At 43.6% G+C, this 13748-nt stretch overlaps 1 protein-coding gene across 4 annotated transcripts in view; it reads right to left on the reverse strand.

Annotated features, from left to right (window-relative positions):
• The window catches only part of TNNI3K (TNNI3 interacting kinase), a 190324-nt gene that overhangs the window by 155635 nt on the left and 20941 nt on the right, over positions 1-13748 (reverse strand). For all 4 annotated transcript variants that reach the window (XM_025201817.1, XM_025201815.1, XM_025201816.1 and 1 more), the window contains exon 5: positions 11813-11923. In XM_025201817.1, the coding sequence (XP_025057602.1) occupies positions 11813-11923 (111 nt within the window). The remainder of the gene's footprint in view (positions 1-11812; positions 11924-13748) is intronic.

Genomic DNA, 13748 nt, shown 5'->3' on the forward strand with positions numbered 1-13748 from the left:
GGAACTTCTGGGTCACGGAACAGGGGCAGTCGGTCACAGGACCCTTGCAGGGGCAACAGCAAAACTGTTACTCCTTACTGTAAATGGCTGTCTATAACCTTTTCTGTAATAAAGAATTCTTCAAAATTACAAACCTACAGATCATAGAATCATAGAAAATTAGGGTTTGAAGGGACATCAGGAGGTCATCTAATGACCCCTTGCTCAAAGCAGGACTATCCCAGCCAAGGCTTTGCCTAGCCAGGTCATAAAAACCTTGTTCCACAACCTTTCTGTTAACCCATTCCAGTGCTTTAGATTTCATAGATTTTTAGAGTTAGAAGGAACCTCAGAAGATCATTGAGTCTGACCCCCTACCGCTGGGCAGGAAACAGGGCTGGGGTCAGATGACCCTAGCCAGATGCCTATCCAGCTTTCTCTTAAAGACCCCCCAAGGTAGGGGACCCCTTGGAAGCCCATTCCAGACTCTGGTAGCCCTTACTGGAAAGAAGTTCTTCCTAATGTCTGATCTAAGTCTGCTCTCTATCAGTTTGTGGCTGTTGTTTCTAGTTGCTCCAACAGGTGCCTTGGTAAACAGAGTATCTTCTATTCCTTGCTGTCCTTCCCTGATGCATCTGTAGAAGGCCACAAGATCTCCTCTCAGCCTTTTCTTACAGAGGCTGAAGAGATCCAGGTCCCTCAGTTTCTCCTCGTAGGACCTTTCCTGCAGGCCCCTAACCATACAAGTTGCCCTCTTCTGGACCCTGTCAAGGTTATCTACATCCCTTCTGAAGTGCAGCACCCAAAACTGGATGCAGTACTCCAGCTGTGGCCTAACCACCCTCCTTGTGAGTAAATTTTTCCTAATATCAAACTTAAAGTTCCCTTGCTACAACTTGAGACAATTGCCCCTTGTTCTGTTATCTGCCACAACTGAGAACAGTCTACCTCCATCCTCTTTGTAACCACCCCTCACGTAGTTGAAGGCTGTTATTAAATCTCCCCTCAGCCTTCTCTTTTCTAGATTCAATAAGTCCCGTTTCCTCGGCCTCTCTTCATAAGTCATGTGCCCCAGCCCCCTAGCCTCCTAAACATTTTCATTGCCCTCTGCTGGACTGTCTCCATTTTGACCACATCCTTTCTGTAGTGGGGAGCCCAAAACTGGACATAATACTGTACTCCAGATATGGCCTCACCAGTGCCAAATAGAGGGGAATAATCACTTCCCTTGATCTGCTGGCAATGCTCCTACTAATGCAGCCCAGTATGCTGTTAGCCTTCTTTGCAACAAGAGCAAGATACTGGTACCAGAAGTAAAAGCACAGAAGTGGAAGCATAGCATGCTTGAAGACCCAGTGAAAGACATAATACATAGCTGTTACAGAGCCTGAAAGACTGCAAGTAACTCCCCTGCTGCCATTGAGAATCATGGGAAATGTTGAAAATGCATGGAAAAGGTTCAAACAGCAATTTGAGCTATATATGAAAGCCACAGAGGCAGATAAATTAGAGGAAGAGCAAAATATTGCTCTGCTCTTAAGCATTTCAAGCAATGAAGCATGGGATATGTATAATACCTACCATACATAGGGAGAAAGTGAAGCCTTGCAGAAATAATAAAAATATTTGAAGATCATTGTGTTTCTAGGAAAAATAATACTTATGTGAGATATATGTTTAGGATAAGAACACAAAAAGAAGAGGAAACAGTGGAAGAATTTGTCCAAGACCTAAAAATAAAGTCAGTTCTACGAATATGGATCATTTATAGACTCTCTCCTTAAAGACCAGATAGTCTTGGGATGTTATAACAATAAAGGGTATGAGCAATTACTAAGAGAAAGGAACCTGACATTAGAAAAGGCAATGTGTATGTGCCAAGCTGCAAAACAAGCAGAAACTTGAATAGAAACCCTAGAGAAAGACATGGAAAAAATTCCTCTATGTTCCCTCACTAATTTATCAAAACAAAAGTCCACCTAAATTAAGCTGGTATGCACAGTCATGTGGAAGTAAAAAGCAATGTCAGTGATGTGGAAATTGGCATGAATATAGAAAGTGCCCTGCATTTGGGCTCTAATAAACTCAACCATTTGCTAAAGTGTGCAGAGAAAGTAAGAACGTATATACAGTAAATATAGACACAGACTCCAATGAACAGGAAGAGCTGTTTCTAAGCATGATTCAAAAAGAGCTCAAAAGATTGGCTAATTAAAATACAGAGTTACAACAGAGAAGCAAAGCTAATTCCACAGTTAAAAAACAAAAAGCATGCCGGCCAGTTAAAGCTAAAGTAAACAAGGAGGTGTCATCTCACTCATACTTGGTGATCATAGATGAAGGAAAATTTTAAGAAGGAGTTGAAGACATCTCAAAATACCTCACAACGGGCACATCTGCAAGAGATGCTTACTGCGCAGTTGACTAATTAATTGCACAGTAAACATCTCCGTGTCTACACATGCACTCCTATTAGGGCCACGAAACTAATAAACTCCACAGCAGGTTAGCACTTCTAAAATACAAATGCTACCCTGCCATGGAGTGTTTCTGTGTGCAGCAACACACGTGTAGATGCTGCCCTGGCTGGCTGGGGCACCAGGTACTTCAGTGCAGGGCTAGCCAGCTGGCAGTCCTCACGCTGAAGCGCCCTCAGACCCCAGCCAGCTGCTCTGCAGTATTCTGACTGAGCTCCATGTGCTGTGGTGTGGCTGGCTGGGGCACAAGGGTGCTTCAGTGCAGGGGCTGCCTGCTGGGGGGGCTGCCTGCTGGCTAGCCCAGCACTGAAGGGCCTTTGTGCCTCAGCCAGCCCCTCCGCAGCATGTAGAGTCCAATGGGAGTAGCACTGGGATGGCAGGCTGACTCGTCTGGTCCCCTGCCAGCCTGAGCTTCTCTGACTAGGTTGCACGTGCTGCTCCTAAATAAATGTCAGAGCCATAAACTCCAGAGTTTATCCATGTGCATTAAATACATGTGTAGATGCACCCAATGAGGATATGAGTGATATAGGAACAGACACACCAGTTGAAACTAAGGGCCTTGTTACATGTTATTTTTAGGTGGTTCCTGGAGCTCTTAACTCTGGGATTGTCTACATGCAAACACCTTTAAGTGGCTTAAAGCATTCATTAGATAGCTGAAAGTTACACTACTCCAGGGCAGGATTATCTATAATCTGCACAATCCAGCTCCCGTTCCATTAATGTGTGGCCACTTCCCACAGATGTCCCACCCAAGTTGAAGTCCTCCAGTATCCCAAGATGCAGTGGCTCTTTCTCCACCCTCCCATTCTGTGTGGACACCATGCCTCCCTTGATCAGCATCTTGCCATAAAGGCAAAGTGTGGTAGGGCTGATCCCTTGCTTTCCCTCTTTTTGGTGAATCCACGCTATGGTTTCTAATCAACTTCTCCTCCTCCAAGTGCTTAGAAATGGATTCCTTAAGGACCTGCTCCATGATTTTTCCAGGGACTCAGGTGAGGCTGATGGGTTTGTAGATCCCCAGATCCTTCTTCCTCCCTTTTTTAAAAGATGGACACTATATTTTCTCTTTTCCAATCGTCTAAGGCTCTCCCAATCATCACAAGTTTTCAAAGATAATGGCCAATGGCTCTGCAATCATGCCAGCCAACTACCTCAGGATCCTTGGGTGTATTGTGTCCAGCCCATTGGACTTGTACACATCCAGCTTTTCTAAACAGTCCCTAACCTGTTCTTTCACTACTGTTGGATGCTTACTTCCTCCCCAAACTGTGTTGCCAGTGCAGCAATCCGGGAGCTGATTTTGCCTGTGAAGACTGAGATAAAAAGACATTGAGTACTTCAGCCCTTCAACCTTTTCTGCGTCATCTGTCAAAGGAGAGTCTTACCTAACTGTGGTGTTTGCTGCTGCTTCTGCTGCCAGGGTTAGCTGCCTGCATAGTGCCTTGCGCGGATGTGGGGCTGGGAGGGTGGGTCTTTGCACTCTGCCTTGCAGGGACTGGGATTTGTTCCATGCACCCTTGCCTGGCTGCAGCTGCTGAGGTGTGGGCTCCCCAGGGCCGCCATCTTTATGCCCCCTCCAAATTAGTGCCCAGGGCTAGTGCCCCTGTTTCCCTGCTGTAGTTATGCTACTGAACAAAGTGGCTTGTTCTTAACTGGGTAAACTGCTGCAAATTAAGCAGGTTGTGAATGACCTGGTTATGAATGATCTGGGTTCTACTGTGTTTAATTGCATCTAACAAATAGTTGCTATTCATAAGTAGCGGGCTTGCCTTTTGGAGCTTGGGTTGAGTCCCAGGCTTGAAATATTGCTGTTTTCATTGGTGGAGCCCATTCACCAACCAGGAAGCAACAAGAAGAGTTAAGTCACACCCCTTTCCTGAGGGAAGGGGGAGAGGAGTTCCCCCCCAACTCTTGGACCTGATTGAAGACTGCAACACTCAGGTCTGGGAGACTTCAGGGGTGGAGCCCTGGAGAGTATAGAAGGAGCTGTGTGCCCAGCATGGGAGAACACAGCCGGGACAGAGAAGAGAGAAGAGCAGGGCTTAGAAGAGCTGAGCTGAGCTGCTCAGCAGAATGAAGCAGTAGCCCAGAAGCTCCCCTGAAGACTTCCATCAGTGGGGAATGGCAGATGGCTCCAGCAGCTAGGCTCTCAGTGTGCAGCACGGAGCACAGCGTCCAGACTCTGGGAGCTGCGTGAAGCGGCTCAGGTCTGCAACATCTGGCATGCAGCCAGAGATACGGTGCACAGGCCGGTGCACAGAGTAGGACCTTTGGAGCACTGGGGCGGCTCAGGTCCTCAACCCTCGGAATGAGGCTGGGAGCTCGGTGCAGGAGGCGCTGCATGGAGGGTCTGGGAACGAACCGAGCCTCGTGCTGCATGAGGCAGCCCTGGCCTCCAACCCATAGCAAAAGGTTGAGTCCAGGGAGCCAGATGGTGCTTGGGCTGCTGAGCCAGCAGACAGGACCAATCCAGAGGCCCCAGAAGCCCTGCATAGAGGAGCCTCATTCCAGGGGACAGCGACTTCCCTGAAGCCTGTCAGAGCTGATTTGGATCAGTGCCTCGACACAGTGGAACTTCCCAGCACAAGGCACGGTAAGGCAGGGGAATTCTCGGCATGGTGAAGAGTTCCGGCGTGGATAGAGTTCCCGCCGAGGATAAGCAGATTTGCATAACACGATTGGCCGATGTTAAATTATTCCCACGTGGCAGCTGGCAATTGGTTGGCTCGCTAGCCGTATAAAAGGTTAGGGGCGTTTCCGCCCTAGTTGGAGAACTCCGCGATTCCCCCTGGAGTGGAACTCTGGCAGTTTGATCACCTGCCAACGACTCCCCGTCATTGAAGCCTTACGACATATCCTCCATGTTGCATTCCCGAGTTAGACCCGAGCTACCTGGTCTAGAAGAGCTCCTCGATTAGCGACTAGAGATTAGAATTGTTGCAAATACGATTGAAGTGTGAAGTCACTTCTTGCCTGCGCTGTATATGACTCTACAGCGTAAGTAAAGCCATCTCTGTTTTTCCAACTGATACATGTCCCGTCTGTGCCTAATTCCGCTCCGGTGATAGAGAGTACCCATCTGCCCGTCACGGGATCGCAGCCGCAACCCCAGCTAGCGTTCCCGAGGAGTCCCGATCCTTGGTCCCCCCTTGGCCCCCACAAAGCCCACTGCAGGCAAGAAAGCAGCTTGGTGCAGAGGACGAGGGCCACCTTCCAGGCCTGGGAACCATGAGTTGCAGGGAAAAGAGAATTCCCACAGGGGAGGGGAGTCCCCCCTGGTTAAATAAAGGCTCCTGAAAGTGGAGGTCCCACTGGGAGGGCCCCCTAAAGTTACCAGCTTCCTTGTAGGGCTTGGGAAAAGCCCAAGGACACTGGGGTTTCCCCTTGGGATTAAGTTTATCTTTGGGGTTTATCAGTTTCAGATCAGATACTTACCTGTGACTTACCTGTATCTGAAGCACTGGTATAAAGTTTTATGTCATTTAGCCAGAGGGTATTGTTTATGTTACTTGTTTAGATATCTTATAAATATATATACATTGTACATATGTTTATATCCATGTTCCTTTCCCTTGTGATAAGTTAATGTAAATAAAGTTGTATATAGTTAAGTCCCCTGACTGTCCTGGCCTGGTTCTATAGGGACGGAGGGAAACTCAGCGGTCTGCAGTCCCCACCCCACCGCACACCTGCCAGCTAACAACCCCCTTCAACTGGAGAAGGGGAGCATATACCCGAGTTACCTGGGCTGCACATGTACTCTGCATTTGGAAAAAAAAATTAAATACCTTACATACTGGTGAAATGCTCAACCAAACATCAAATGTCCATGTATATCATATGCTTCTATGCCCATTAAGCTTATTTTGAAGACCCACTTGGAAATGAAGTGGTACAAAAAATCTCTGCACGAGGCTGAATTACATTGATTAGTCCATAGGAGCATGCTATACTGCAACAGAGCACCAACATGATTTATTTTATCACAAAAAGCCAGAGTGAAATGTGGAAAATACACACAAAATATACTCTGATTTATTTAAAAATAGATAAAATCAAATCCTAATCAGTGGAAAATCTTGATTAAATCAGCCTTTCCTCTAGATCATGGCTCAAAACACTCTCAGGTGTTAAATCAACTTGCAACAGCCTATACAGCTATTTAGGTCCAGGGCCTGAACAGCTTAATAATACTTCTTCAATTCTGTAGAGGTACTACTTAGATGGCATCTTCCCTAGCATCATCAATAAAGATGATGCACAACCCAGTGTAAAGTAATTCACTAAACAATTCCCAAAGAGCTCCTTTACTCCAGGCTATGCAACAGAACGAGGATGCCTCTTCTTGGATGTCAGAGTCTTAAAGACTAGTGACAAGGTAGTCAGTAGTGCTGATATGACAAGGACAATGCTTCAAGTAGATATATGTGCAGATCTGCCCACCCCAAGTCCATAAAAAAGGTTTGATTATGAGACTATCTAGCAAAACATGACCCTCATCCTGCATGGAGATCCAGGCTAGTCAAGGTAGCTGTATATGGATACAGACTGTCATAATAGGAAATCTCTGGGCAATATTGGGGCACCGATATGCTAGAAAGGATATTCTATGATAGGTTTACTTGGCAAAGTATCAACTATGAATAACCCTCACTAAAAAAAAAAACAACCAAGCTATAAATAACTGAATCTTACATCCGGCATAATGACAAACTCTTTGCTATGAATCAGAAAGTCTGATTTTATATGCAGTCTACTTTTCAAAAGAGAGAAACTTTTTAAAATTCAGATGGCATCCTATAGGTTACACATTATATGCTCAAGAAGATTAATGAAAGTAGCCAAATCCGTAAATGACTTGATGTCCCCAGCAAGACAAAATGCCATTCTGTATATGAGATTGTTCCCAAACAATACAGTTTTCACACATGAGTATGCTCTATTCAAGATACAAAGATCATAAAAGTTTTAAGACTACTCTTAACATGACTACTATTATTCCTGCACAAAACAATTACCTATAATTTTTACATTTTACATGGATGTTCTTTTTCGGAGCAGAAGACATTTACATTGAGCAAAATTAAACTTACTTGACTAATGAAGGGAATGATATGATGCCTTACAAGCTTAAGAATGCAATGCTACAAAATGAAGACCAAAAACAATCCTTCCTTCACACCTGGTGAAACCTCCCCACCTGAAATGCCAACTTTGAAACTAAGTATTTAATGTCAGTCTTGCTCTATTAACATGCGTCTCCATTCACAGACTTAAACAGCTGCCTACAGATGCTGCAAATTGATTTGTCCCCTGATAACTGTTGGAATTGCTGACTGAAACATTGAAGAATAACAGCTTTTTAATTGAGTTTTCTTGTGTGACCAACTGTAAAGTGCTTTATTCTTTTTTCACTCTGTCACATCTACAGAGATTGTAGAGGTAATGTCAGGCTTTAGTATAACTTATCTTCATGATTTCTATTGCTAACTCCCTATCAATCAGTGCTAAAATAACCTTTGGAGCTATTCTCATGTTGTACGTGCCCTTTTAACTATCTGGAGCAGGATTGGCCAGCCAGGATTGGGTGCCACAAGTGGCAGGGGCAGCCTCTTTATGGGGTACACAGCGGATCAGGGAGGGGACAGGCAGCACAGTGGTAGATAAGGCAGGAAACAGAAAGCAGAGAAGCCGGTTGGATAGGGAGCACAGGGCTGGGAGCAGAAAGCAGAGTAGCAGGCCAGGGAGATGAAGGGGATCAGCGTGCCACTTGGGAAGGGTGCAGGAATAATTTGTGGCACAGGTACCAAAACAGTTGGTCACCACTGATCTGGAGGATGCAAAGCCAGGGAGCCATAATCAAAGTCTACATTGGCCCTTGCTGGCCCATGCCTTTTACTAAAGTAGTAAAAGAAGGTTGCAACACCACAAAACACCTTGCTTGTCAATACCAACGTAGGAGGCATGGGAGATTAGGTATTCAACACAGCTTAAACTTTGCAGGGGAGAAAGTGACTAGGGTGCGTTAATGTTAAGCCCACCTAGTAGGCAGCCTTTGACAGCTCTGATCCTATAGGTTGCAACCAGAGTATGAAATTGTACAGAGCTTGGGACTTGTTTTGTGACATGCAATTTGTACCATCCCATGACAAGATAATAATAATGATGATGATGATGACGATGATGATGATGAGGACGAGGAGGAGGAGGATGTTTGGAGATCCCAAGAGAATCAAAGCCCATTATGCTAAGTGCTGCATATACCCAAAGTTAGACATGCAGAGCCAAATTTTCAAAGGCACTTAGGTGTTTAAGGATGGGCATAGGTGTGCTTAGAAGCATTTGAGCAGGTCAAGTGACTGTCTTCAGCTTATTTCAATGGGATTTACAGTTGTTTCTGAAAATCTCACTAGGTGCCTATCTGCATTTTTTAAAACCTAAATACCTTAGATAATCCACTTTACAATGTAAGGAGACAAGCAAAAGAAACAAAGGGTGAGGAGGTTGGGGAAAGTAATATATCTCCCTAAGTAAAGTAGTAACAACTTTCATCAAATGTCTTTTAGCACCCTGCCCCAGCCATTTGGGTAGTGTGTGGGCCGGGAGCGACCCGAGCCCTTTTCCATGCTGCACGCAGGCTGTGGCCAGCAGCCCGGGCACGCCAGGTCGGAGAGGGAAGGCCGTCGAGCTGGAATTAGGCACAAACGCTTAGCGGTAGTTTTAAAGACTGTTTACTTACACCGAGATGGCAGTGGTGCAGGCTGGAAAACTTGCTTGAGTTGCGGTTACAGACAGACAACACAGACGGTCTCGTGGAGGTTGCTAGGCTCCACGGTGCAGAGCTCCGGATGCTCTGGGTGAACGAGCCACCAAAATGAGAATCGTAGATACGTCTTATAAAATTTGTGATTGAAGACGGGAAGAGGTGGGCGATGGATCAGGTCGCCAAGCTCCTCTGGATCTCACACCGGGTTCCCACTCCCCTGCCATGTACCCAGAGTCCCCACGAGATGGATGTGGAGTCCTCTTCGGCTTGGGCGGAAACTGCTCAAGCCTCTTATACGGCTAACAGGCCAATCGTTAGCCGCCACGTGTGAATAATTTAGCACTAGCCAATCACGGGGAACGAATTTTCATACCGGTGGCGGGAACTCTTTTGCACCGTGCATTCCTCTCGCAACATGAGCAATGCACTCTGCAAAAGAAGCTGCAGAAAAGGCGGGAAACTTGTCCCTGCACCGGGGTTTTCCTCTGTAACAGGAAACTCTCCCGTGCAATGAAGCTGCAACTTGGCGGGGATAATTCTGGTGCCGAAGCACACACAAAATCATGCCTTTGGGTCATGACAGGTAGGTGTAACAGAAAAAGTGGATCCCATGAAACTTTCTCTTGAAATGGAGGAAGTTTCTCTCTTTTTTTCCAACTAAAAATAATAGTGGCTTTTACTTCCTTCTTGCCTCTGCCCCCTCCTTAATTTTACATAGGCCACTGATGTGTGGCTGTGGGACTGTGCCTACAAGCAGGCCATGGCACAGCCCCATGGCTGTGCATTGCTGCCTTACCCTCAAGTCCCCCTACAAACCCCACATCCCTCCACATTCCCTGCCACTTTCCACACACCCCACAAACCCCCACCCCTCCACCACTCCCCAATCCCACACCTACAAACCCCTTCATAAACCACACAGCCCCCTAACCCCCCCTGCCACTCAGTCCCTGCTTACCTGGGACAGTACCCGGGGCTGTGTCACACCACAGCCTTGCCCTGCTTCCATGTACCTTGCATGCTAAGGGCACGTGCTGGGGCAACAGAAGCACCATAGAGACACTCTGGCTGGATACCAGAGCATCTTTCTGAAGAACCCACCTCCAGGTTGCCTCAGGGCATGGTCCTGGACTATGCCTTGCCCCACTTTTTTCCCCATGGATATATTTTTTTTGATACCTGAAATCCAGGTATCAAATTTGGAGCCTGTGCAGCAAATATGCAGTACAGGGAACATTTTTTCATTCTCAGCGTGCCTCTTGTGGTGTTTCAAACTGGTTTGACATGCTGGAACAGGCACATGCACGCTCGCCTGGACACACCCTTAGTGTCTTATTTGCCTCAAATCCAGGTCAGATCCATTCCTGTACCAATGACAGCTTTACTATGTGTAAAAGTATCAGTTACACAGTTTAGTATTTCAGGGCCTTTAATGACTAGAAATGTGAAATTCCCAGATTTCCAATGGCTCTGGAGCTCTGAAGTGTTGACATCTTTATATACAGAAGGTAGTATAGGTCAGCTAAACTTCATGAACTAACTGAAACCACATCAAACAAAAAGCTACAATGCTAAAATTGAAACTATCTATAACTTACCCTTCGTTGCAAGTATCACCAAAAATCAGAGCACTAACACTTGGAAAGTGTGACAAAATTGGCTAATTATATTTGGAACTATAGAAGCAACAAGCTCTGGCAATACTCTCTTCTGAGCACCATCTTGGACTTGCTCTACCTTTGAAAGCTGTTCTATTTTGCTCTTTTGTTTTCCAACCCTTGCCTACTCTGCCCTATTTAAGGAAACTTGAAGTTTTTGTTTTCATAAATTAATCAGTCAATACATTCGATCTGAACAGAGGACAACCACTTTGCTTACCTGATTTAGCCAAAGGGATTGAGAATGTAAGTAACTGTGCACTTACTATGCTTGCGATTGCAAACTCCCTTATAAAGGTAATCCTGCACCTGTAATATTAAATACTTGAAGATTTTTAAAATAAATTAAACTGAGTATGTCATTGCCAGAGCAATATAAGTAAGATGTTCCGTCCCTTGGATCCCTAGAGGACAGTCTCAAGAGAGGTAATACACCTCTAAGCTGGGAATCTTTGCCTCATTTCTGAGTAGTTACCACCACCTTCCAGTCTGAGGGGAGAGGATATGAGATATGAGTGCCTCAGAGGCCCCCTCCACAATACACCTGGGAGGAGACAGTGTCTACCTGAGCTTATATATGATTATATTTTACTACAAACTATTATTAAACTGTTTAAATATAAAAAAGGAATGGCACTAATTATCAACAAGACTTTAACAACATTTTATATAAAGGGTAGGAGCTTTATAGATACCCATAGCATAAATACATAGGTGTATATTCTACATAAAAACATACATCCAGAAACCATTTTTAAATCCTAATCACCTTTTTCAAAGGTGTTCCAAAGTGCCAGAAGCTTAATTTTATTGAGCTAATGATATGCTATTATGTCTATCTTTCAACCAGTAACATTCTACAAGAAAATTGAGCTAAATGTGTCGTTCACTTTCATCTTTTTCTAGATACAAAAGGAAAAACATACCTCATGATGACCAGCTATTGTAGCAATATGAAGGGCAGTAAGTGCTCCATATCCAACTTGCTGAATATCAGCTCCACCATGCATCAGTGCTGTTAAAAGTTCTGCATTGTCCTGAAAGGTCCACAGATAAAGTGTTATTTTTTTTTGGAATAAACTTTTGCAAAGCTGTTTCTTTTTCTGATTTTATATGTTTACATATCACTCAGCCACAAAAATATTTTAAATGCTTGCACGGCCTGTTTTAAATGTCAGAAGCATTAGTGTCAAGCATAGAAGGACATTCTATGAAGGAAATCCCACACCTACACAGAACTATGTGCTGAATATCAGATTTGTGAGCTTATTATTTAGCCTAGGTCTCCATGTTGACAATATATTGTGCTAAAGTTCTGTTATTTCTTATCTGAGGTATAGCAATGGTGATGGAGATCAGAGTAATAATACTAAATGTAATTTTCTTGAGACTTTTAAGTTCACATTATACATAGTCTATTGAGAGTCACAATGTCCAGGCAAGGCAGATATTTTTAAACTCAGTTAACAACTGGGCAAACTTCAGCACAAAAATATAAAGCAGTTTGCCTGGGGTCGATGGAAGACCAAAAATAGAAGTCAGGACATCTATTTCCCAAGCTGTTTTAAGTGCAAAACTACATGTGCCCATATACTGAGCTGGCTTCTCAGTTAACTCCACAGAAACTATCATGATTTAAACCTACTGCTGTTCTGGCTCTGATTGTCAGCCCAGCCTGAAGTTGAAATGTCTTTAAATGACAATTCTATATCCAGTAGCAGTACACACAACACAACAGCACAGGAGGTACTTGAGCTATTATTATCAATACAGCCCCTCCTCCTAGGTTGCATATAAAGATTGGTATAGGTCATAAATTAATCACTATTATAGACAGAGCTCTGAAGAAAACAACTCCTGGTGCATGTAACTTTGCTCATGTTAAAAATATATTTTTTTTCAGTACCTTAGAGAAATGATTTACTTTTGCATGAGGCTCACAGATACAATATTATTTTAAACCAACCTCCCTGCCAAATTTAATTCTAAAAATAAAACCTGAAAAAAGATAACCTAAGCTGGGTGTTCCTTAGAGAGATCCCTTCCAAGTGATAGCTTAGTCCCATCTTCTTAATTCTTAGTTCTGCTTTGATCCCATCAAATCTCACAAGTTAATCTGGCTACAGCCCAAATGAAGTCAGTGAATGTCATTAAAAAGTCATCCTTTATCAACACCTTCCAAATCACGGTGTCTAAGATTTTTCTCTATTTCCCTATACTTTGCTTTGAAAATAACTTGTAATAAAACAGATGTTCCAATTTGATAACTGCTGGTAGTCCTGGAGCCTTAAAATGTTAACTATTTTGTAAAGAAGTTTCAGATTATACATTTATCCCAAAAGCACAATTTGCAATGTTTTGCTTAGCTTTCTGCAATCTAATCATGGTACAGAAAAATACACCATGTGATTTGTATGATTATATGGGGTCCCAGTTCAGCAGAGCACTTAAGGATATGCTAAATTTTATGTAAAAAATAAAGTTTCATTGGCTTCCCAGTGCATTTTGAAGATTATGACCAGACAAAGCAAGATTTATTAAAGAAATTTTAAAGAATACTCCCAATTAATGAATATATTCAAGAATGCAGAATATTTATGCAAATTATTCTTATTTAAGAAATAAAAGGATGTTTTTAGATAAAAGATTGTAAATTATTCACTCGACACTACTTGAGAGGAAGAAAACAAAATGTGCTGTAGCATAAGATTTGATTATCATTATCATTATTTTGGTTGGCATAGTAGGATGTAATTGTTCTCAGGAGTCATAAAATTAAACTAACATAAGAATTACAGAAATAAGCAAAGATATAGCAAATGGGCATAATACAATAATTAGGTGAGAAAAGATAACTTTCTA

Source organism: Alligator sinensis, unplaced genomic scaffold (genome assembly GCF_000455745.1).
Source record: "Alligator sinensis unplaced genomic scaffold, ASM45574v1 scaffold853_1, whole genome shotgun sequence".
In the NCBI taxonomy this organism is placed as follows: Eukaryota; Metazoa; Chordata; order Crocodylia; family Alligatoridae; genus Alligator; species Alligator sinensis.